The 23,964-nt window shown below is 59.3% G+C and overlaps 2 protein-coding genes across 6 annotated transcripts in view; one reads left to right on the top strand and one right to left on the bottom strand.

Moving 5' to 3' along the window:
- Positions 1 to 19,590, top strand: part of ZBTB17 (zinc finger and BTB domain containing 17) — a 32,826-nt gene extending 13,236 nt beyond the window's left edge. Inside the window, exons 1-15 of one of the 4 annotated variants that reach the window (XM_043573845.1) lie at positions 11,982 to 12,752; positions 13,196 to 13,402; positions 14,420 to 14,608; positions 15,221 to 15,361; positions 15,639 to 15,764; positions 16,269 to 16,507; positions 16,605 to 16,747; positions 16,854 to 17,154; positions 17,473 to 17,560; positions 17,662 to 17,778; positions 17,881 to 18,043; positions 18,256 to 18,386; positions 18,719 to 18,928; positions 19,033 to 19,122; positions 19,206 to 19,590. In XM_043573845.1, the coding sequence (XP_043429780.1) occupies positions 12,704 to 12,752; positions 13,196 to 13,402; positions 14,420 to 14,608; positions 15,221 to 15,361; positions 15,639 to 15,764; positions 16,269 to 16,507; positions 16,605 to 16,747; positions 16,854 to 17,154; positions 17,473 to 17,560; positions 17,662 to 17,778; positions 17,881 to 18,043; positions 18,256 to 18,386; positions 18,719 to 18,928; positions 19,033 to 19,122; positions 19,206 to 19,489 (2,478 nt within the window). In that variant the 5' untranslated portion in view covers positions 11,982 to 12,703 and the 3' untranslated portion in view covers positions 19,490 to 19,590. Of the gene's footprint in view, positions 1 to 11,981; positions 12,753 to 13,195; positions 13,403 to 14,419; positions 14,609 to 15,220; positions 15,362 to 15,638; positions 15,765 to 16,268; positions 16,508 to 16,604; positions 16,748 to 16,853; positions 17,155 to 17,472; positions 17,561 to 17,661; positions 17,779 to 17,880; positions 18,044 to 18,255; positions 18,387 to 18,718; positions 18,929 to 19,032; positions 19,123 to 19,205 lie in introns of those variants that run through there. The other 3 variants (XM_043573846.1, XM_043573847.1, XM_043573848.1) reach the window with 3 other exon arrangements.
- A 1,166-nt stretch (positions 19,591 to 20,756) lies between these two features.
- The window catches only part of SPEN (spen family transcriptional repressor), a 99,946-nt gene continuing 96,738 nt past the window's right edge, over positions 20,757 to 23,964 (bottom strand). For both annotated transcript variants that reach the window (XM_043573843.1, XM_043573844.1), the window contains 4 exons: positions 23,228 to 23,737; positions 22,869 to 23,063; positions 22,379 to 22,537; positions 20,757 to 21,930 (listed from right to left, as the gene is read on the bottom strand). In XM_043573843.1, the coding sequence (XP_043429778.1) occupies positions 21,799 to 21,930; positions 22,379 to 22,537; positions 22,869 to 23,063; positions 23,228 to 23,737 (996 nt within the window). In that variant the 3' untranslated portion in view covers positions 20,757 to 21,798. The remainder of the gene's footprint in view (positions 21,931 to 22,378; positions 22,538 to 22,868; positions 23,064 to 23,227; positions 23,738 to 23,964) is intronic.

Raw genomic sequence — 23,964 nt, 5'->3', positions numbered from 1 at the left:
TTTGCAACATAGGCTGCAAATATTCACCCCTAATTTATATTTACATTTGGGAAGTTGAGAAGATAAGGGTAAAATCATGAAACAGAACATTTAGGGGCACCTGGCTGGCCTGGGTCAGTGGTGCGTGTGGCTCTTGATCTCAGGGTTGTGAGTTTGAGCCCCGTGTTGCATGTAGAGATTACATAAAAATAAACTCTTAAAAAAAAAAAAGGAACAGAACATTTAGAATGCTGACCAGTCTTCCATACTTCTAAGAATTAAGTGTATGTGCCGACTTCCCCCACTGTGGCCCCAGTAAGTGGCCCCTTGGGGCTGGTCTGCATACCTCAGAGGGCTGCTGCAAGCTGTCTTTCTGTACCTGTTTGTGTCTCTCTCTCGGTCTCTCTCGGTCTCTCTCAGGCCTTAGGACCGGGAAACAGGAACCAGGCAGCAACTAGGGGTGCTTTCCAAGTTTCTCTCGGAAGCTCTCACTCCAAAGCGACTGGCTGAAAAACCGCCAGCGTTTGCGAGTCAATCAATCGTTAAAAGGCTTCCAGCAGCTTTGCTGATTCACGGCTGTTGCAGGTGGAGGGGATTTGAGGGGCTGGAGGTCAGCCAGCGCTGTTTGTTCAAGGGCAAGCGCTGGGGCCCTGAGCTTCCTGAATCCTCCCAGGGCTGTTGTCCAGAAACTGTTCTAGAGCTGCCCTTTAGCAGCTGGAGTTGAGGAGCACAGCAGTTTTAAAAAAACCATTGGAGGGGCGCCTGGGTGGCTCAGTCGGTTAAATGGCCGACTTCAGCTCAGGTCATGATCTTACACTCCGTGAGTTCGAGCCCCGCGTCGGGCTCTGTGCTGACGGCTCAGAGCCTGGAGCCTGCTTCCGATTCTGTGTCTCCCTCTCTCTCTGCCCCTCCCCTGCTCATGCTCTGTCTCTCTCTGTCTCAAAAATAAATAAAAACATTAAAAAAAATTTTTTTAAAAATCATTGGAAATGGAGACATTGAGTTCTTGACCACTTGTTATCCAGGCCTAACATAACCCAAAATAGCCCTCTAAAATATCCTTGTACTCATTTAGTTTTCCTCAGTCAAGTTTTACAAAATATTTTCAGTCGAACCAACTATCTGGAATGGTAAGTAGACAATTTCGTGCTGGCTTCTGCTGTGCATAGTTCTGTATCCAAATATATATGTCCTGTGTAGCTCTTGTCCATCTCAAGATTTCCCATACAGGGAAGGTTTTTGTTTTTTTAAATGTTTAATTTTGCGAGGGAGAGTGTGAGTGGGGGAGGAGCAGAGAGGGAGGAAGACAGAGGATCCAAAGCAGGTTCTGCGCTGACAACACAGAGCCCAATGAAGGGCTCGAACCCACGAACTGCAAACTCATGGCCTGAGCCAAAGTCAGATGCTCAACAGACTGAGCCACCCAGGTGTCCTCCAATATAGGGAAAGTTTTTTGTTTTTTGTTTTTAATTTTTTCTTTTTAACGTTTATTTATTTTTGAGACAGAGACAGAGCATGAATGGGGGAGGGTCAGAGAGAGAGGGAGACACAGAATCTGAAACAGGCTCCAGGCTCTGAGCAGTCAGCACAGAGCCCGACGCGGGGCTTGAACTCACGGACCGCGAGATCATGACCTGAGCCAAAGTCGGACGCTTAACTGAGTGAGCCACCCAGGCGCCCCATATAGGGAAAGTTTTAAATGAAAGTCTGCTCAGTGCTGGGTTACGGTCTCATTTTTGTCGCTCGCTTGGTATCTGTTATACATTTGTCATCTGGCAGTCTTATTGGTGAAAGCATTTATTCAACGTTTATTAAATCTTCACACTAGAAGGGATCTTAGCAGTCACGAATCCTAGTGAGGAAACAAGCCGAGGAAAAGTCACGTGAAATGCATGTGCTACGTTGAAGTCCGAATACATCCACTCCCAAACAGTTGGTACTCAACTTCCTTTTTCTTTTTGGCTTGGGTCCCGACCCTGACTAGTATCATGGGACAACTAATCCTTCCTTTGGGATTGTCATGTTCTACCTGCTTTCTCAATGAAAGCCCCGGTGTTCCTCCAGAATCACCGTGTTCTTTACAGAGAGCAGGTAGGCGACTTTTGCCATCAAGGATGAGCTCTGCAGCCTGTGTTTCGGTTACTGTTGAGCGGAATAAGCATTGCCATTTGCAGGGCCTTTTCCTGGTCGTCTTTCATTTCATGGGGGCCTGGTGAGATTTCACATCTTCTTTTAGAAGAAGCTGGCATCAGATTCCCCTTTCTCCTTCGGTATCGCTAGCGTGGGTTCACGTGCAGCTGGAATGATGGTCGCCGGCAGCCGCGTTATGCGGCGGGAACTTGTATCCTCATCCTCCCCATTTCAAGAAAGGAACCCGAGGTGCTCGGCCCGCTTTGGTTCGATGCCGAGGCAGGAGGGGGTGACTGGGGCCAGGGGTCCGGCAGGTCCCTGAGGCCACACGCAGAGCTGCGCGTGAGCCTCTCTGGAAGGTCATCACGGCGTCCGAGCGGCTCGGCCGCACCTGGCAAAGGCCGCCGGCTGCTCTTCTAGGGGATTTTCACTTTTGTCCCCGTAAGGAATTTCTGCTCATAAAGATTTCTCGGGTGACACATTCGTTGTGCAAATTACCATAATTTTCCATTTCCCCTATGAGCAATGTTTTCCCGTTGAGAAGTTTTGAGTCACCAGGTCTCATAGAAAATGTCTTAGAAGTTTTATAGTAAAGAGAAATGAAGGCGCTCAGGCATTGCGGACACTTATCTTTCTCCTTCCTTCCTTCTTCCTTTTTTTTAACTTGGTTTGACTTTGTTAATGGCTAACATTTAGAAGTGGTAAAAGAGAATGCAGAAAGGATGTGCCCTGGCAAGTACAGCTCCTTCCTGCCCTTGCCCTGCTCCTCCGAGGGCCCCTCCCCTGTGTCTTGTACTTCCAGTGACATATGAGCTAGGATGTCACAGCCTGGGCTGATGGTTTTGCACAGACCGCACGGCCCGGCTTCCCCTAGGAAGGGTCAGGTTCCTAGTGTGTTAAAGGACTTTGAGCCGCTCCGAGAAGACGTACTCAACATTTTTCAAAGGATGTTACAATGTTTAATGGGCAGGCCATTTGCACGGGTTGCCCTGAAAGGTCCGCGTGAATGTGTGCACCCTCCTGGTGCCAGCTGGGGGTGACATTGCCTCATTTTTCCCATCCCAAGGGTCCAGCACTGTGGGACTTTCTAACCGCTTTTTCTGCTTCTGGCCCTTCCTCTTTGAGTCTGTTCTCCATACCGATGCAGCCAGAGTGACCTTTCAGAAATGTGAACCTCACCGTGGCCCCCCCTTGCTCAAACCCCCGGCAAGGCTCCCGACGGCCAGGCACGAACGCGAGGTCCTGGCATGGTGGGCATGGCCCTGTGTGCCTGGCTCCGGCCTGTCCCTCCAGCTGCATTTCTCACCACGTTTTCCACTCCGTCGTTTCTCTTGGGATGCTGAGGTGTGCTGTCCCTCCCCCACCCGGTCCCGAGCCCGCGCACCAGTTTTTCTTCTGAACGCACCCCGTCGCGTATGCTGTCCTCTTCTCTGAACGTCCTTCTTGCCTTTGTTCGTGTGTCTTGTTGGCTGTGACCAGGTACCGTATCCTCCTGTGGCACCCCTTCAGAACTCAGCAGAGGATGGCGACGGGGTCTGGAACCTTGTCCCCGGTGAAAGGTCCTTGAAGGTGGGCGCCTAGGCCTGACCTTGTTCCCGGGGGGGCCGCCAGCTCCCATCAGGTCACCTGCACTGGGCAGTCCTCTGCGGTTGGTTTCAAGTGTAAGTTTGCTACGCTGTCCCCTCGGCCACCACATGTGAAGGTTAGACCCCCGAATCCAACCGTGTTAACCTCAGTGGGCGACCCGCCTCAGGCTTTCTGCCGAAGAGACACAGTAACGGAGGCCTCACAGCAGAAGTTTGAAGCCAGATGGACACAACGCCCGAGACCTGAGTGCCCTTTTGTCACGTTGGACCAGGCCGTGGCTCCCTCCTCTCTGTCCCCCTGCTGTGGAGAGGAGCCGCGTGCCTCAATGGCAAAGGGGGTTCGCTTGGGATAACCTGGTTTGGTTTGTTTTAATTCATTTTTTCCCCTTTTTGTTCAACTGTGTATCAGTCACAGACCTGTGTTAAGAGAAATGGGGTGCTTGGGTGGCTCAGTCAAGCGTCTGACTCTCGGTTTCAGCTCAGGTCATGATCTCCTGTTTTTGTGGGTTTGAGCCCTGCGTGGGCAGTGCAGAGCCTGCTTGGGATTCTCCCTCTCTGCCTCCCTCTCTGCCTCCCTCTCTGCCTCCCTCTCTGCCTCCCTCTCTGCCTCCCTCTCTGCCTCCCTCTCTGCCTCCCTCTCTCCCTCCCTCTCTCCCTCCCTCCCTCTCTCCCTCCCTCTCTCCCTCCCTCTCTCCCTCCCTCTCTCCCTCCCTCTCTCCCTCCCTCTCTCCCTCCCTCCCCCTCCCTCCCCCTCCCTCCCCCTCCCCCTCTCTCCCCCTCCCCCTCTCTCCCCCTCTCCCCCTCCCCCGCACATGCTGTCTCTCTCTCAAAATAAACTTAAAAAAAAGATGTAATATTTGATTCTACCTTTGCCTGTATTTGTGCAGTATGACCTGTTATTTCTGTCTCTCTTTTTTAAAGTTTATTTTTGAGAGAGAGTACGAGTGCCCTGTGGGGGAGGGGCGCAGAGAGAGAGGGGGCGGGGGGGGGGGGGGGAGAGTCCCAAGCAGGTTCCGCACTGTCAGGGCGGAGCCCGACGCGGGGCTCGAACTCACAAACCACGAGATCTTGACCTGAGCCAAAACCAAGAGTTGGACGCTTAACTGACCGAACCACCCAGGCACCCCTGTGTTGTGTCTTTAGCCCTCACAGTGGTGTGGTGGTTTTCCTGGTGAATGGGTGAGCAGCCTAGAACCGGGAGAAGCTTGCCTGAGGCCACCCTGGCAAGACCGGAGCCAGGATTCATTTGCACATCCTTTGATCTGAATCTGCTGGTGTCTCCTCTTCTTTGTCCAGTATGTGCTCCCGTGGGGACCCCGGTCCGCCCTGGTCCTGTGTCTGTCACCACCGGCCCTCCTGTGGCCGTCTCAGCCGGTACACCAGCCTCGCTCGTCGCCTCAGGGAATGCCCCCAGCACTCGGCCAGTTTCTCAGAGAACAATTTAGAGTCCTCCTTGACTCCTTTCTTTCCTGGCATCAGCTGACTGTTGTCTCTACCAAACAGCTTCCTGATCCGACCGCCTCGCCTGCCTGGGTGCGGGGCCTCCATTGCTTGCCTCTCCCTGCCTCCCTGCTGTTCCTCTGTCCCCTCCTGCCTCCTTCACGCCCCTCTGCACCCAGTCCCCTGGGGCCCCCAGTGCACTTAGAAGAAACTCCAAAGCCCGACTTGCCTCTGATCAACCTGAGTGATCTCCGCCTCTGCCGCTGCCCGCCCCGTGCCCCCCCCCCCCCCCCCCAGCTTCCTCCTTTCCAGGCACCCAGCCCCTTTGTCAAGGTCATGCCTGACTCAGGGCCTTTGGGTTTACTCTTCCTTGTTCCTGCAACAGTCTCTGGGCTTCTACGGCAACAACGTGGCTTTCTCTTCCACTTCATTCAGGTCTTGGCTTAAACGTCACCTCCTCAGAGAGGCCTTCCTTGACTGTTTTCTTAAATATGAAACAGCCTCTGCCTCTCGTCTCCTCATCTTCTTGCGCCTTCTTCACAACACTTAACACGTGAGATTGTATATCATATTTATTACCCGCCCTCCCCGAGGCCTTGTAGCTCTAATGTAGTGAGCAGACACTCCTCCAGTGTCTGTGAAAGGCTGTTGTCTCTGGGTCTGTTTCCCGATTTAGGGGCTGAGGACCCTTAGAGGGGCAGGTGATAGTTAGGTAGCCACGCAGCTGTATTGTGCCCCCCCCCCTCCCCGGTTCTCTGTATATTGAAGGAGATTTCTCATTCTTACGACCTCTCAAATGCACAGAGATGCTGTTGTGATTAGTAGGAGGGAAATGCTTTTTCATAGTGGTTTTCGTCTATTATTTTCTCCATTAACAAGCACCGGAAGTACGATTATCATCTCATGAGGGTCCTCAGAATATTTGACCTTGAGTAAGTCACACTCAAAAAGTCCAGGAATAGGGGCGCCTGGGCAGCTCAGTCAGTTGGGCTTCTGACTCTTGATTTCAGCTCAGATCATGAGCTCATGGTTTGTGGGTTCGGGCTGTGCATTTATAGCGTGGAGCCTGGTTGCTATTCTCTGTCTCCCTCTCTCTGTCCATCCCCATCCCCCACTTGCGTGTGCGCATGCTCTCTCAAAATAAACATTAAAAAAAAAAAAAAAAAAGGCCAGGAATCACCTACCTCTCTATACAGGCCTCTTCCCCAACTTGATTTGTAATCGTGTGATGCCAAGGTCCTGGGGTCAGTGCTGTCAACAGCTGTGAGGAGGAAGTCAGTCTGTCCCACCCAGCAGTGAGTTTATTAAACCAGGGGAGACCAGGCAAAGTAGCAGCCTTGTTTCAGGCTATGTCAGTGCTCAGGGAGTATTGGGGTGGAGGGGCCGGGGGGCGTGTTGGGAGAATGATAAAATGCCACCAAGTCCCACATATTCTGATTTTGTCTCTTTTGGAAGCAAGGCCCTTAACTCACCCTCTGTCAAGCTCTTAAGAGCGCCCAGAGCAGGTCCTAGCATGATGGATTCTGAACTGGCATGGGCACGCCAGGATCTGGGACAGCCCTTTCCTCAGGGCCGGCCAACCTTCCCACCGGGCCACATTCCTGGAGCGGTGGGCTCCATCGGGGGTCAGGGAAGGGGATGCCTGTTCCCTGTTCAGAAGCGTGGTTAAGTGTTCGAGGTGATGGGGGTTGTAGAATTTGAAAAGCAGAGGCAGTTGTACAGTTTATATTTAGGTATTATTTTTAGAGTTTTAAAAATCCGTGGTTTTTTTGTCACACGGACTTCAAAGAAAATGCTACTGAATCTTGGCTGGTGGGAACGTGTAGACGGCAGCAGTTGATTTTCAGAGTGGGGCCATTACCCAGTGGAAGATGAAGTATCAGAATCTGGGCCTGTTGGGAAGGGCTGAGTCTGTTTGTGTGTTCACCCTAAAGGGGAAATTAATTTTTAAAAGTTTGATATCAGAGCTTAATATCAGAGCCGTCCTTGCTGGGCAAAGAGGAAGGTGCCAGAAGAGCTAGTTTTGTTGGCATCTGCCCCTCTGCCATGTTGTGCTGGAAAGGGACAGCTCGTCACCCTGGGCGGGTGGGTGGGCGGGCTGGGCCGGCAGGTCTCACAGTTACAAGGCTGGCCTGCTGTGACCTTCCATGTCTTTGGCCTGAGTTTGTGTGTGCTCAGCTGTAGACGGGATCTACCTGTGTTTCTAGAAGATCTGGAATGCCGAGCGACTGGAAGCTGAAGGGTGATCCCTCTTACTGCCCCCGGACATGACACGGCTGTGTCACGTCCGGGCCTGCACCCGGGCACGTTGTGTTCTGGGAGCTGGGGACTGCTGTTTCTCAAGGCCAGCGTCTCCTCGCGGTAGGCCAGTTGTTTCCTGGCTTGGTGGCTTCCCTCTGCGTGCAGTTCGGTGCTTGCTAATAACCCGGATAATATTTCACGTTTGACAGGTGCCCCTTTGACTCTGAGATGGGGCGGTGCTGTGTGGACCCACTTAGAGCTGTGGGCAGGTGCTCCAGCCTTCACCCGGCAGCACCCGTGGGGCTTAACAGAGCAGTTGTTCAATATAAAGTGCTTCCCCCACAGAGAAAGTAGCTCTGGATGGTTCTTGCCCAGTGCTCCTCCCTTCACGCCCTCCCTCTCTTAATGTTAATTGGGCTCTGGGATTTTTCTAGATTGCTTTTAGAAAGAATAATGGGTTATGATTACAACTTCCTGACAAGGTCAAGTCACTAAATAGTTACCGGGTGCACCCAAGGTACCCAGCATAAAAGGATATGTGGAAACCATCTGATACGATCTTCGACCTAAAAATACAGCCATAGTTTGCATCTTTCTTTCCTGGTAGCGTTCGTTTCTGAGTGTTTACCGTATGTCAGGCACTGTACAGGTGCTGTGCTTACATTTATCTCCTGTAAGCCTGTAACACACGTGGGAAGTGGTCCCACTGGCCCCGTTTTGCCAGGGGAGGAGCTTTGCTGGAGACGCACGGCTGGTGTGGGTGGCAGAAGCTGGACTCGGGTCCCACCTGGCCCGACCCCAGAGGCCCTGTCGCCGCGGTGCTGAACTGCCTCTCGCCTCCTGGAGTCCCGGAGGCCGCGGTGCGGAACTTGACTCTCAGAGTGGCCGTGTTCTTAGTTCTCAGGTGGTCGGGTGGTGCCGTGCGCGTGTTGAAGAGACATCGTGAATGCCATTTCGTCGTGGGTGGGGGCGGGGGCGTGGGGACTTGGGATCCAGAGTTTGTTGAAGTGCTTGCATTTCACCACCCAAGGAGAAGCCCTTCTTATGGCCTCATCTGCTTGCGGATGTTTGGGAACCGCGGGAACGGGAGGCACCGTGTTTGCCGTGGCCAGCCCCCCACGCACCCCACTCGAGTCCGCTGAAACCTGACGGACACCCAGTGAGAGAGGCCAGGAGCGTGCTTGGAAATAACCCCATCTCTGCGGCTTGAGTGTAGCACCTGTCCCTCTCTCTTTTCTTACTGAAAATTGTGTCGACTTTGGAGAAATGGTACCGTATGGACGTATATGGATTGTGTGTGTGTGATTTAGATAATACGTCTAGGTGTGTCCAAGTAAAGAGCCGGAATGCTCTCAGGGTCTCAGAAGACCTCTGCTTGCCCCTCCTGCCATCCGGACAGAACCATCGTCCTGGGTGTTCTGGTACTCACTGCCTTCACGGTTTTGCCGGCTGGGTCCGCTCTCCCTCGTTGGGAGCAACCACCTTGAAACTCAGTGACTTCGACTATTGGCGGTTTGTTACTTCTCCCGATGTTGGGGGTTGACTGGGCAGTTTCTTTTTGTTCCATGAGGCGTCGAGGTCGTTCATGTGACCGTTTAATAGCTGGCCTGGAAGGTCCCGGAAAGTTCTCTCATACTGCTGTCAGCCAGGGCCTCCGAGTTCATCGTGTGCCTCTGGAGGCCCCTCCACGCGTCCTGTCCCTCCAGCAGGCACAGTCCCTGCCTCTTGGTGAGAGTCATCACAGGGCCCCCACCTGCAGCTGGAATCTTCTGGCACAGGGGAAGCGGTTGGTGGCCGTCCTGAGAAGGGTGCCCACGCCGTCCGTCCGTGTCCGGTCGCTTAGTCGGGCCTGTTGGGAATCATGCTGCAGGCGCTCTCCAGGTCCCTTTTCATCCCCGAATGAATTCCTTGTGGGGCGGGCCGGGGCTGTACGTCCAGCCAGGTTGGTGGCTGTCCCCAGAGCCTGGGAAGTCGGCCCCGTTCCGCAGGGATAACCACAGAGCAGCTGGTGGCGTCCTGGGGAAGGTGCCCGAGTGCAGTGAGTGAGCGGAAGGTCAGGCCAGTTTCTTGAGTGGGCCGGTCGGGTGCCGGTTTGGGGCTTCATCTTCTACATCTAACGTGAGGACTTTGTGGGCTCTGTTCTGTTTGCGTTTTCTCTAGTTCGAAGCTCTCAGGGTCTTCTAGTAGTTTTCTCTAAGGCCCACCTTTATCGCTCGAAAGCAAGGAGAAAGAAGGCAGCAGGGGCCCGCACACCTTGGCCTGAGCGAAGGCATCGCAGAGCCGGCCAGGGGCCGGGGGAACCGCACTCGAGCACTGACGCTGGTGACCAGAGGCGGCTGGGCTGTTGCTCTTGTACCATTTCAGGTCTCTCCTCAGACGGTGACTCCGAGTGTGCACGGGGGTGGACAGCCCCCCGGGCCCGCGGGACCCACGCATGTGGCTGTGCGACCCAGGCAGGTGCGGGGTCTCCACGCCCTCACCTCTTCCTGGAGCCTCTAAACCTGGCCGGATCGCGGTGGGGTCCTGTCTCCGTGGAGCGTAAAAGAGGAAACAGGACACAGTGGGAGGACTGCCGTGATCATTCTAGAGCATTTCATGCCACCTCTGGTGCCCCTGTTCTCGCTCAGCCCCTCCGAGGGAAGGGCCCGGCCAGCTGGCCCCTCACCTGCTTGCCACATCACCTTGAGGAGACAGGGGCTGGTGGAGCTTTCTAGCAGGCTGGGCCAGCTGGTGGACGCAGCTGGGGGCCTCTGAGCCCCATCTGGGGGGGCGGGTTGTGGCCTGCCTGTGGGCACCCCCGCTGAGCCCGAGCCCCCACGGCTGCGCTCGCCCTCCCCGGGGCTGATGGCAGGACTGGGCTTGTGAGCCTGGCTTCTCGGGCCTGTGGGCGCCGCCTTCTTTCTCTTCCTTCCTTGTCCTTCCCCCTCACACTCCCCGTTTCTTTCGCTGCTTCCTCTCTTATCCTCTCCCTTTTTCTCTCTTCCTTTTCTTTCTTTGATTTCGTCAGAACAGGTGCCCTTTAGGAGTGTTTCTCTGTTGGGACAGCTTTGGGACAGCTGCAGAGGACTCTGGAGACCCCCACACCCATGTTTGGGGAGGAGCCCACTTCTGGGCGGCAGCTGGCAGCGGAAGAGCGTGGTTAGCGTTGGGGAGGGGGCATTCCCCGTGGGCACCGCTGCTCTCCTGGGGGTGGGGGACACTGGAGGTACCCGGCCACCAGCCACCCTCTCCCAGGACCTTTACTGGCCCCCCCACAGCTTCTGAAATGAAAGCCCCTGCCCACCCCCCATGTCCAGCCTCAGGAGAGCCTGCTTCGTGCCCTTTCCCTGGAAGCTGAGGCCGTACGGCGGCACGATGGCTCCTCGCGGCCTTGGGTGCCCTGCTACCCCGGACTGATCGGCCCCTTCCACCCTGTTGGCCGGGAGTCTCTTCTCAGGTTTACTTTCGCAGCAAGTTAGGTCGAGTTCCAAGCTGGAGGGCGAGGGCCCTGGGACCAGCTCTGTGCCTCGGGGGTGGGTGGGTGGGTGGGGGTGGGGTGCCAGCTGATGCCCCCTCGTGGTTTGTGTACCTGGGAGACCCTTCCTCCCAGCTCAGTTTTCGGGTTGGCTGCTGGCGAAGGTGAGGGAGCTCCGAATGGGCTTACCCTGAGGCTGATGGAACATCTGCCCCCTAGGCCTCTGGTTGTCCTCCCTTCTGCTCTCCAGACCCGCTTCGCCTGGGCCTCAGAGGACACAGGCAGCGACTGGTGACTGGGGCTCGGGGGCTGCCCGTGTTCCCACGCACTCACCTGTCTGCTCAAGTGCCTTTTTCTGTCGTGAGAGGACAGGTGTACGGGTGAGCTGGCCCAGGCCTCTCCTTGCCACCTGCCTTTGGTTCCACGTATGCCGGGCCTGGACTGAACTGCTTTCAGATGCTAGGCCTGAGTGCCCTGGCCTAGGTGTTTAACCCGCGGACTGGACATTGGTTCTTGTCCTTGTTCTCCAGAAACAGGTTTCTGGAGAAAGCAGACACCTTCCTTCCCCGCTTTTTCCAGAGATTAAAGACAGAGAAGGATGCCTTCACAGGTGTCGCGTGTCAGCCGTGGCCTTGGCTTTGGTGGCTCCCTGCTGCTGCTGGCTGGCTTGGCTCCAGAGCGGGTTGCTCAGCGGATGCCGAAGGCCTCCCCTCTGGACTCCAGGGCTGGCTCCTGGCGCTTCCCTGCTGACTCGAGCTCCAGCCGTCGGCACTGCGACGGAACGGAGAACCGAGAAGCCGTGGCTCTGTCTGGGAGCTTGTGTGTGGAGGCTGGGACCAAAGGACCGTCCTGGGGACGTCGGAGGGAGGGAAAGGGTGTTTCTGGGTCCCCAGCAACAGCTTCTCTGAACTCGTGGCTCAGAGGAAGGCTGGCACGTGGGGCGCACAGTCTGTTGCCATTGCCACATCCCCCCCTTACTCCTTGGAGCCCCGCCTGCCGCGCGGTGACTTCCCCCAGCTCCGCAAATACGTGGCCCCGCTTCTGAACCGTTTCCAGACACCACAGGGTGGGTGGGCTTTTGGTCCTTCGGGGCTGATCTGCGCTGGCTAAGCCCCTCGTGTGGGGGCGTGGCTTTCCTCGCGGCTCCTCGCGGCGGCCCCACCGCCTTACATGGTCACCGTGGCTGCAGCAGCACCGGTGACTCACCCCCAGGAGGCTGATTTAACTGAACAGCAGGAGCCAGTGAGGGGCTGCTGCACCCTGGGGGCTGGGAGCCCCAAAGTGTCATTCTCACCTGCCCGGAAACAGCCCGGGGGCAGCTCCGAGCAGACCCAGACCTCAGATGCCGGGCCAGGGCACCGACAGCCTGGTCCTGGTGGATCAACGTGATGCGGTCCCAGGAGCGGGGCGTTGACTTTTATTTTGAAGTTGGGTCTTTCTTGAACTGAGGGCCCGCTGCTTTCCCTATAAAATGCTGGTCTTGAGACTGACTCCGGTGTGGTGCTGCTGGGGAGGAGAGGGCTGCTTTAGATACTTATTTAGTCACGGCCTGTGGTAGTTCGTGATTGTTGGGCGCCGGGCCATGGAATTTTTCTGAGCATTTTCGCTTGAGACTGTTACGGGATTTCCAGGCCTTTGTGTGAGGCCTCTGGCAGAGAAGCTGCAGCCAGCCCAGCAGCTCTTGGGGTCAGGGCCAGAGCTATTCCTCCTCCGGGGACAGCCTGGAGACGGTTCTGGAGGCAGAGGACTTTATGTCGTTTCCTGAGCCTGTGAATCAGAGAGAGAGAGAGGGAGAGGGAGAGAGAGATAGATCCCTCTCTCCTGGACTTTGCCAGAGCCCTGTGGGTGCAGCGGGAGAGGGTCCGTTGCTGAAATGCCGGGTGATGAGACATCTGTCACCTGTGCGTGGCAGAATGGGAAAAGTAAGAACAAAGTAGAAAGGTTTTCATAAGGCCAAATGTATCGAATTGAAAGATCTGTCCTTTTTTTCTAAAATTATGTCATGCGTTGTTTTCATAAAAAAAATATTAAACTGACCACGTCTTTTTCTTAAATGCTCACCGTAATCTGTGTTTTGTGTTTTTTGATTTTTTTTTTTAATGTGTGTTACCTGGCAGGACACAAAGGTGGCCGTTTTGTGTTGGTCCCTCCATGCTTGTGGTTGGGAACTTTGCTGGCCAGTAAACCCGGGGCTCTAGGAGCCTTGGCTTGCAGAGGAAGTCTGGAGTGATTTTACCCCTTGTGGATTTGTTTGAATTCTCCCCATCTCCCCCTCATTTCTCACCTGGGAATTTGGGGGGGCGACTGTCAGGCTGGCTGACCCCCTGTCTCTGTGCTAACGCAAAGGCCCTTTGGCTCTCCCCAGCCATGGACTTTCCCCAGCACAGCCAGCACGTCTTGGAGCAGCTGAACCAGCAGCGGCAGCTGGGGCTTCTGTGTGACTGCACTTTTGTGGTGGACGGTGTTGACTTCAAGGCCCACAAAGCAGTGCTGGCGGCCTGCAGCGAGTACTTCAAGATGCTCTTCGTGGACCAGAAGGACGTGGTGCACCTGGACATCAGTAACGCGGCAGGTACCCCGTTGGGTCCAGGGCCAGGCTCCGTGAGGGTCGGGGGCCGCGGCTGGCTCTGCGCCGCGCACGGCCCTCCCGGGAGTGGCCCCTCCGAGGCGTCAGGTGCACCAGGCCGCCCACACGGGTGCTGCCACGAGTGTATGGGCACCAAGCTCCTACCGCATTCTCGACCGGGAGCCGGGTGGTAAGGAGAACTGCCGAGGGAGGGCTCATGATACGCTCTCAGCCGGAGTGAACCAGGACAGGCTCGTCAAGAGGGACAGAGAACAGGGGGGCTCTCAGCCCCCGACCCCTTCCCATTGCTGAGTCGGTCCCGAACCCCTACTCCAGTGCTAACTATGATGGAGATGGGAGGGGTGTCGGGAAACCTTGCAGTTGAGGAAGGAACGAACGGGGCCTGGATTTGGCTCTGGCCCAGAACCGCATGACGCGCCATGGGAAGGTCAGGGCAGAGTGCCGTGCCCCCATCTTACCGGTACGGAAGCTGAGACCCAAAGAGGTCAGGTGACTGGCCTGGAGGTCAGATACTTCGTGGCAGAGCCCTGAGGAAAGCCAGTGCCGACACCTTCGTGTTGGGGCGCCCTCCAGTGGTAGGGTGCAGCGGCTGGCCAGAGCTTACCCTGGGGGCAGGGGGGGGCGGTTGTTCCCACTGCCGTCCTCTGTGCAGGGTAGAGGTTTACACCCTGGTCCTCCGTGCAGGGCGGGTGTTTTTCCTCTCGGTTCTCTGTTCACACCCTCTGTCCTTGGTGCAGGGTGGGTGTTCACCCCCGCTGTCCCCCGTGCAGGGCGGCCATCGTACCCCCTGCCCTGTGCGGGTGTGCTTCATCTCGGAGGCCGCCGTCTGGGCCGAGGACCCCCAGGCTGTCCGCCCACCTGCCAGCACGGGAGATGGGGGGACGGTGGCCCGCCACTCCACTTTTCCCAAATCCCTGGATCCTGCGACCGAGTCGAGTGGCAGAGCCGGCTGGAAAAGCCAGGCCCCGCGAGGTCCGTGATGGCTGTCTGTGTCCTTGGCAGGCCTTGGGCAGGTGCTGGAGTTTATGTACACGGCCAAGCTGAGCCTGAGCCCTGAGAACGTGGACGACGTGCTGGCTGTGGCCAGCTTCCTGCAGATGCAGGACATCGTCACGGCCTGCCACGCCCTCAAGTCCCTCGCCGAGCCTGCTGGCAGCCCCGGGGAGACTACGGTGGCCTCAGCCACGGAAGGTGAGGTTATGGCCAGGCTGTTCCTGAACACGTGGCTTTGGCTGGGGTGCTGTCTCTGACTCTCTGGGCCTCAGCGTCCTCACCCGGCCCTGCCTGTGTCACGGGGTGCTAGTCTCAGGAAGGCCTCCCGAGGGGCTTGTCGTCTGCCTACCCCTCCCCGCCTTTACCCACTTCCCGTGTGCTCTGCTGCTCCAGACGGCTGGGGGTGCGCTCGGCCCAGGCCCCTGCGCGTGGGGTCGTTCCTCCAGCAGCTCTCCCTGCTCATGCCCTTCCCCCTGACGCCAGGGGTGGGCCAGGCTCTCGTGGTACCCCTCGCGGAGAGCCCGTCTCCCTCCTGAGCACGGAGCTCTGATGGGCGGTATTGCTTTGCGTGTGAGGTCTGCTCCCTGACCAGGGCGGGAGCCCCCGCGGAAGCAGCAGCCGGGACTGTTTATTCTGTGCTCAGCCGGTGGCCTGGCATGGAGTGGGTGCCCGATGAGCAGTCTGGTCAGCCAATATGTAGATGTCTCCCCAGGGAGGATCTGGAAGAGCCAGCAAGTTCTGGGCCACCTCACCCCTTCAGGCGGTGGGCGCGTGGTGGGAAATGGCAAGACTGTCCCGTTCCATCTCCAGGAGGAGACAAGAGAGCCAAAGAGGAAAAGGCGGCTGCTGCCGTGCTGAGCGAGCTGGACCCGGCCGGAAGCGGTCCACCCACGGGCCCAGACAGGGAGCCCAAGGAGGAGCGGGGCGGCCAGGCTGAGAGCACGGCCAGCGGTGAGTTGTGACGCCGAGTCTGTCACCTCCCGGCAGCCTGGGCCCTGGGGCAGTGAGCGGCCTCCTGGGGGGGTGCCTCCTGGGGCTGGGAGAGCCGTTCACTCCAAGGCACCTGCTGCAGCGAGAGCACGGGCACAAGTAGCCTGAGTTTGGATGTGCAGCACCCCCCGCCCCACGCCGGGCCACAGCCACTCCCCGGGGGCCTGGTCCAGGGGAGCCATCCGGCTGCCGGAGGGAGGGTCCTCACGCAGCCTCGGTGTTCCCACACCCCACCCAGGTGCCGAGCAGACAGAGAAGGCCGACGCCCCCCGGGAGCCGCCCTCCGTGGAGCCCAAGCCCGACCCCACGAGCAGCATGGCTGCTGCGGAGGCCGAGGCCGCCTTGTCGGAGAGCTCGGAGCAAGGTGCCCTGCCACCAGCCCGGCCGGGCGGCCGTCGCTCACGCGTCCCCCAGGGCTCCTTCCCCCACCCCCCAGCCCCCAAGCTGATCCTGCTCCGACTCAGGCTTTAGCTTCGGCCGAGGCCGTCTTGCCATTGTCAACTCCTGACCGCTGTCTCGGTTGTGCACCCCGGCTGGGCTTCTCTCGGCGCGGACGTGTTGCTGACGCAGCCTCAGTGTGGCTGCTGCGTCCCGGCCGCCCCCCGCACCCACTGTGCCGCCAGTCCGGCTTCCCCGGGGGTGGAGGCCCAGTCCCACGTCCCAGCAGCGAGCGGCCTGCTCCGCCGTGTCCTCTGCCCTCTCCCCGGCCGGCACCAGGGCCGCTTGTCTGTGGTGGCCACGCCGAGCTGGCCCCTGCAGGGGACTCGCGCACACAGGGAGGGCTGCGGAGACGAGCCCTCGTCCTTCGCTGGCTCTGAGGCCCCTTCCGGCCCTCCCGAGCGCCTCAGTGCCCACCCTTCTCCAGCAGAAATGGAGGTGGAGCCGGCCAGGAAAGGAGAAGAGCAAGAGGATGAAGGCGCAGCGGCCGCCGAGGTCAAGGAAGAGGGGCCGCCGCTGGAGAAGGGGGAGCCCCCCGAGGAGAGCGAGGAGTCTGCCAGCACGGACTCGGGCCAGGAGCTGGGCACCGAGGCCCGGGGCCCGCGCTCGGGCACCTACGGCGACCGCACCGAGTCCAAGGCCTACGGCTCGGTCATCCACAAGTGCGAGGTGCGGCCCTCCCCTCGCTCCCCCCCCCCCCCCGCCTCCCCCCGCAACCCTCGCGGCCCCGCAGTCCCTGATGCCCGCCCCCCGCTGCGCCCCGCAGGACTGCGGGAAGGAGTTCACGCACACGGGCAACTTCAAGCGGCACATCCGCATCCACACGGGCGAGAAGCCCTTCTCGTGCCGGGAGTGCAGCAAGGCCTTCTCGGACCCGGCCGCCTGCAAGGCCCACGAGAAGACGCACAGGTACGCCGCCCCGGCCGCACCCCCCCCCCCCCCCCCCCCCCCGCAGGGCCCCGGCCTCTGGGAGCCCAGCGACCGTCCCCTCTCCCTGTCGCCCTGTGACCACCAGCCCGCTGAAGCCGTACGGCTGCGAGGAGTGCGGCAAGAGCTACCGGCTCATCAGCCTGCTGAACCTGCACAAGAAGCGGCACTCGGGCGAGGCGCGCTACCGCTGCGGGGACTGCGGCAAGCTGTTCACCACGTCGGGCAACCTGAAGCGCCACCAGCTGGTGCACAGCGGCGAGAAGCCCTACCAGTGCGACTACTGCGGCCGCTCCTTCTCCGACCCCACCTCCAAGATGCGCCACCTGGAGACCCACGACACCGACAAGGAGCACAAGTGCCCGCACTGTGACAAGAAGTTCAACCAGGTACGTGCCGACGGAGCGGCAAGGAGGGCCGGCCGCGCCCGGGACCGAAGCAGACGGGGCCCCGCCCCGGCGAAGCTCTGACGGCTCTGCCGGGGAATCTGGGGCGGGAGGTGGTGGCTCGGGCCCCAGAGACCCGGGGCAGGGGTGGGGGTGGTGTTCCCTTTTTGCCTCCGGGACCTGGAACATGCCACGGGCCTCGAGGAAGGACGGAGTGGTCCAAGGGCCCGGGAGAGGGCCGAGAATCCCTTGTTCGCCAGCGGGAGGGGTGGCCGAGGCCGGTTGCGCGGGGGGCCCCCTCTGACCCCTGCCTGGGTGCAGGTGGGGAATCTGAAGGCCCACCTGAAGATCCACATCGCGGACGGGCCCCTCAAGTGCCGAGAGTGTGGGAAGCAGTTCACCACCTCAGGTAGGGCCGGGGCTGCCCCGGCTGCCCTCGCGTCACGCCCCTCCGCTCCTTGCCCCCCTCCCCGCCGGCGCTCACGCGGGCCCTCCTGCATCCCGCCGCAGGGAACCTCAAGCGGCACCTTCGGATCCACAGCGGGGAGAAGCCCTACGTGTGCATCCACTGCCAGCGGCAGTTCGCGGACCCCGGCGCTCTGCAGCGGCACGTCCGCATCCACACAGGTGGCCGGGCCGGGCCGGGTGGCGGGCGCCCGGAGGCTGGGGAAGGCGCTCGGGGAGGAGCGGGCGCCGACACCTTCTCCCGTCGCCTCCCCCTGTCCCCAGGCGAGAAGCCGTGCCAGTGCGTGATGTGCGGCAAGGCCTTCACCCAGGCCAGCTCCCTCATCGCGCACGTGCGCCAGCACACCGGCGAGAAGCCCTACGTCTGCGAGCGCTGCGGCAAGAGGTCCTGCCCCGCCCGTCCCTCCCATGCCCGGCGCCCTGCACGGTGAAGGGGGTCAGGAAGCGAACCTAGAGCTCAGTTGGGAACTGGGTGGACGGCTGCCCGGCCCCGGGCGTAGGCCCCGGGGCTCGGCTCCGGTCTCGCAGCCACGCCGGAGACGCCTGCCCGGCTCCCCCCGGCTCCCCCCGGCTCCCCCGCCATCCTGGGCCCTGGCTTGTGCAGCTCGGTGCAAGCCGCCTCCCTCTGCGGCCCTGCAGGTTCGTCCAGTCCAGCCAGTTGGCCAATCACATCCGCCACCATGACAACATCCGCCCTCACAAGTGCAGTGTGTGCAGCAAGGCCTTCGTGAACGTGGGGGACCTGTCCAAGCACATCATCATCCACACTGGTGAGCCCGTGCCCACTTGCCTGTCTGTCCCTGGGGGGGGGGGGGTGGGGGGGTGGGGGCGGTGGGAAGGGAGGGCCCTCCAGATCCCAGCCTTGGGCACTGGCCCTTGCTGCAGGTGGCCTTGAAGGAGGTTCAGTTCAAAGGAGGACCCCATTTAGAGTTTCTAGAAGGTGCAGTGGCCACTGGACGCTTCTGTGCAGCCCTGGTGGCTGCCCCAGAGCACTCACTACTGGAAAAGACAGGGCTCTGGGGCAGCTGGAGGCCACTGAGGTCCTCCCCCCCCCCCGCCCCCCCCTCCCAACGGCAGGCGAGAACCTTGCCTCCCCCCTCAGGAGAGAAGCCCTACCTGTGTGACAAGTGCGGTCGTGGCTTCAACCGCGTGGACAACCTGCGCTCCCACGTGAAGACCGTGCACCAGGGCAAGGCGGGCATCAAAATCCTGGAGCCAGAGGAGGGCGGGGAGGTCAGCGTGGTCACCGTGGATGACATGGTCACGCTGGCCACCGAAGCGCTGGCGGCAACCGCTGTCACTCAGCTCACAGGTGCGGGCCGCGGGCAGCAGGGGCTGGTCGCGGGCAGCTGGCCTCTGGGGTGGTGGCGACGGGCAGGTGCCTTTGGCCTTAGGCCCCTTGGACTTTGCCCACAGTGGTGCCAGTGGGGGCCGCGGTGACCGCCGACGAGACGGAAGTCCTTAAGGCCGAGATCAGCAAAGCTGTGAAGCAAGTCCAGGAGGAAGGTGAGGGGGCCGCCCGGGGCGTGAACACCTGTGAACCCCCGAGGGTTCCCCCCATCCTGACCGCAGCCCTCCGCCTCCCACAGACCCCAACACCCACATCCTCTATGCCTGCGACTCCTGTGGGGACAAGTTCCTGGACGCTAACAGCCTCGCCCAGCACGTGCGGATCCACACGGCCCAGGCGCTGGTCATGTTCCAGACGGACGCGGACTTCTACCAGCAGTACGGGCCGGGCGGCACGTGGCCGGCCGGGCAGGTGCTGCAGGCCGGGGAGCTGGTCTTCCGCCCTCGGGACGGGGCCGACGGCCAGCCTGCTCTGGCGGAGACGCCCCCCACCGCCCCTGAATGTCCACCGCCTGCTGAGTGAGCAGGCGTCTCTCCTCTGACTGTTTATTTAAGGATGGACGGCACCCTAGATCTGAGAGGGGTGGCCCCGTTCCCTAGAGAATAAATTGGATTATTTTCTAACGCTGCCTATAGCTCCCTGTGGGGTTGGGGGCCGGGGCTGTCAGAGCCGGGCCGATGCTCCACCCGGGGAGCTTCTTGGCCAAGCCAGGCTGTCCCTCGTGCAGAAGGGGCCGGTGCCTCCGGACCGGTCGAGAGAAAAGCTGGCTTCCTTGTCCTCAGTTGGGGTGTGGGCGGCACGTCTGGGGCCAGAGAGACGGTGGCTCCACGCACCCCCGTCCCCTCGGCCGGTTTCCTCCTCGGGCTTCTCACCTGTTCGGCTTCGGGACCCGAGCTCCCCGCCCCCGCCACGGAGCACAGCTGTGAGCCCGCTCCCCCTCTGCCCCGCTGGGTTGGCTTAACCAGGATCCAGGCAACCCACAGAGCCCTGCTCAGAAGCCCACTCAGCCAGAGCAGCAAGGTAGGCAGAGAGCCAGGCCCACCAGCCACAGTTCATTGGGCTTGGGGAAGCAGGCGCGCCCCGCCCTCTGCTCACAGGATCAAGGCCGAGCTAAGTGCCATCTTTGGGGAACATCTGTTTGCCGTGCATCGGCGGGAGTCTACGACCAGGCTCTGTGCCCGGAGACGCGTGGGCCGGGGGCTTTGTCGGGGGTGGGGGCACCGCGAGCACCACCGTCGGCGGGAGACGTGATGCCGTCTCTGCCCCGTGTCTACAGTTCGCTCCCGGCAGCCGTGATCCCTCCCTCAGAGACGGCACCACCCCCTCAGCAAAAGCACAGGCCCGTTACGAGCCCCGTGACTGTCCCATGTGAGACCCCGAGTCCGTGGTCCCCGTGGTCCTGTTGCCCCATCCTCCTTTCGGGCTGTGCCGCCTCGGGGCCAGCCTGCTCCAGACCTGGAGAAGGAAGAGACGAGAGACAGACACCAAAGTTTGCTCGAGGGGTTTCTGAGTTTGCATGGGCGGGGGGGGGGGGGGGAGCGGGGCATAGTTTGTTTTTCCTGTATCCAGCTTTGAAGTGCCTTTTGCGTTACCCAAGAACAAGTTCGGTCTGTGACAGAAATCTCTTTTGTATAAAACAAAACGATGCTTGGGGAGGATTAAGTGGCAGAAAAGAGACAGGTCCCATGTAGACTTGGGGAAGGAAACAAGTGGGATGAGGGCTAGGTGTTCCCATAAGCAAAGGACCCTCGGTCCTCCCACCCAAGTGACAATCACATTCACACTGGACGTGTTTTGTATTTTTTAATAAAGTTTGTAATCCAATGGACACACAAAACAAAACTGCGCTGAGAAAACCAGTTTCATAAATTAATAAGTGTTAGGAAGTTGGGGGGAGAGGTCAAGGTAACAGGAAGAGGGGAAGCCAGTCTTTTTTGTACAGTCTTTTTGTGTGTGTGACACTTCAAATCGCGGGGGCCGGGCCCGTGCTGTAACGAAGCGCACTTATACAAATGAGTGACAATACAAAGTCTGAGTATGAAAATAAGATTTTCTCTGAAAACACATTTTTGGCACAGATTAAAAAAAATGTATGTCAGGGGAATTTGATTTTTTTTAAGTCAGTATTATATATATTTATATATATTATATATTTATATATACACACATCCCAAGTTCTGCATATCCCACCAAGAAAGAAAATCCTTCTGTTTGCTCTTTGATTGTAAACTGTACATCCGGGTGAATCACAGATGGTGGCAGCAGGAGAATTAAGAAAGGTGACACATCCAAATGAGCAAGGGGAAGGGCGGGGTGGGGACCGAACAACCCACTGAAATGTTCCTTGACCCCGGCGTTTCAGCAGAAGCCTGAAGTCCTGCGTTAGAGTCCTCGATGCGTGTTCAGGTACACCCAGACATCCAGAGTGTCACAGCCCGTCTTCACTGTGCAAAAGTCCAAGTCACTAATTTAGTGCAAAGGCAGTTCTGTTTTGTTTCTTAAAAACAAAAACAACAAAAAATTAATTCCACTGCCCAGTTCCTTTTCTCCAAGAGGAGGAGGGAAACCCAGCCCCAAGGTGCCTGCAGAGTCCATCGGTTGGTGGTCTGTCCTTGGGCTAAATGTCATGTAAACATACAAGTAGCAGCACCACTGCCCAGAGGGGTCTGTCCGACTGAGCCGGGTGGGCGGGCTCGAGGGCGAGGCTGGCATCTGGCAGTGGAGTACGTCCCCTGCGGCAGCTTCTTCCTCCACTTGACTGGGTTGTCCTGTGTTTACTTTTTTGCTGCAGAGCCTCGGGGAAATACACCGAGCGGTGGCTGTTCAGTGGCTCACACAGAGGCAATGACAATCATGAGGTGGGGAGAGATATTGGAGATGCTGGCGAGGAGGTCAGGGGCGAGACGGGACAGGTGGCTCTCCGAGAACTCACAGGGCGGGAAGATCTGTAGCACATAGGCGGGCTGGAGGAGAGGACAAGAGAAGGGAGAAAAGTGGGATCCCCCGCCTCCGCATCGGTCACCCCACTACCGCTCTTCCAACCACTCCCGACTGGGGGCCCTGATGGGGCCCAACACAGAGCTGGGGGGAATCCTGTTTCCCGGGGAACTAACCTCTCCGTGACTTTGTCCAGCAGATGAAACCTACAAGGTGTCAGAAAAACTAACACGAACTATCCTCCTGGGAACCTCTTCCACAGCACTAGGCTAAGAACCTCCGCCGTCTCAGCTGTTCTTGGGTTGTCTCCAGGAGGGGCAAGGACGGCCCCTCGTCTACACTCTGCTTGCCTGTTGCCTCTATCCAGATTGCCCTGTGCCCGCCTCCGGACTATTCTGGTCGGCACTGGTAACCAAGCCACCAGCTTAGATCGGCCCCACACATGTGTGCCCCGAGCGAGGACACCAGGCTGACCTGATTGGAGCCGGGGTTGGGAACGTTGATGATCCCTGCCGCCTGCTTGGCCTGCAGATAGGTGATGAAGGCCGCCTTGAGGGACTCAGTTTGGCTCACGACATCCTCTTGGTCACGGCCACAGGGCAGAGCCAGCAGCAGACAGTAATCTGTCTCCACCTGTGGCAGAAGCGCAGCCGTCAGTGACCAGGGGCCTCCCCCAGAAGACAGCAGCCCAGGCAGAGGCTTGTCCAACCCAGGGGTTCAGCTCCTGCATCCACAAAAGGCCCCCTTTCTGAGGTGACCTTCAAGTCTACCCTATTTTTTGACTGAAAAAAAAAAAAAAGGTTTCTGAATCTAGAGGCATTTTACACCCCCCCCGCCCCCCCACTGGAGACCAAACACAGCAGGAATGCCACTACCACGGCCAGCCGGGAAGACAGGCAGGTGGGGGCGCCCCACGTCCTCCCTCGCGGGCAGGGCAGTTACCTGCCTGGGCCCTGAGACTTACTGTCATCCTCCGGGCAACCCCTTCCAGCTGGGAGGTCTCCAGCCGCATCCTCTGGGCAATCCTCAGCGGGGGGCCTCCTTCAGAAAGCGGCAGAGACCGATGTGCCAGGACGTTGTTGCCGGAGACAAAGTGGAGCTGCACGGCAGCCGTGTCGTTCTTGAGGGCCAGCAGGCCCTGCCACACAATGGGGTACTTCTGCTCTCGGGGAGATAGACAGGAAGTGAGCGCAGGGCTGGAGAGCAGAGCCCCGCCGGACGTGGCCCCGGGCAACAGCTCGCTAGTCTAAGTGGGGGCTTCAGGGCACTGAACGCCGCGCAGGGCTCGGAGGGGAGCGGGGCAGGGGCCCTGGCCAGGCTTACCTTCAGAAGCTGGACCATGTCCACAGGCCTCTGGGAAGTCAAGTGTGGAGAAGAATCTGGCTTGGGGGTGGCCTGGGCTTCAGTGTGCGTCAGGGCCAGTCCTGGAGGGGTGCTGGGGCTTGAGGTCGTGGGGACAAACGACGGCTGCTTTGGGGCAGCCTGAGCTGGGAGAGGGGCCGGGAGGTCAGGCTTCATGGAGACAGACACAGGCGACGGATAGGAGGTCTGACTTGTTTCTGCCTGTGCCCTCTGGACCTGGGCATGAGGCTCAGCTGGCCTGTTTGTAGGGACGGTTGGGAGACGAGGCTGTTCGACTCCCGTCTGGGTCCCCTTCGCCTCCTGGGAGACCTGAGGCATCTTGCTGCTTGGTGGCTGGCCTGGCTGGCTGAGCTGGGAGGGCTGGCAGGGCTGCGTGGGCTGTGCAGGCTGTGTGGACTGCACAGGCTGGACAGGCTGTGTAGACTGTGCAGGCTGAGTGGGCTGCAAGGGCTCACCTTCAGGAGCCGGGCCCTGGAGTTCGGCGGGAGAGAGAGCGACAGAGTAAAGAGCCTGTTGTGCCCAGCACCCTGCCCCGCACCACCTGGCCATGGGTTTCTGGGCAGGGTCAGCCTCAGGCACCTCCGGTGAGCCAGGCCCACGGTGGCGATCCTCTTGGGCACTCGGGATTGAAGGTTCTGGTGGGAGGTCACCCGCTCGCTACCCCCTCCTCCCCCCCTGCAGCCAGTAGCCACCTCCTG

Source organism: Prionailurus bengalensis, chromosome C1, assembly GCF_016509475.1.
Source record: "Prionailurus bengalensis isolate Pbe53 chromosome C1, Fcat_Pben_1.1_paternal_pri, whole genome shotgun sequence".
In the NCBI taxonomy this organism is placed as follows: Eukaryota; Metazoa; Chordata; class Mammalia; order Carnivora; family Felidae; genus Prionailurus; species Prionailurus bengalensis.
Note: the sequence above shows the minus strand (reverse complement) of the source record. Positions and strands in the feature narration are given on the sequence as shown.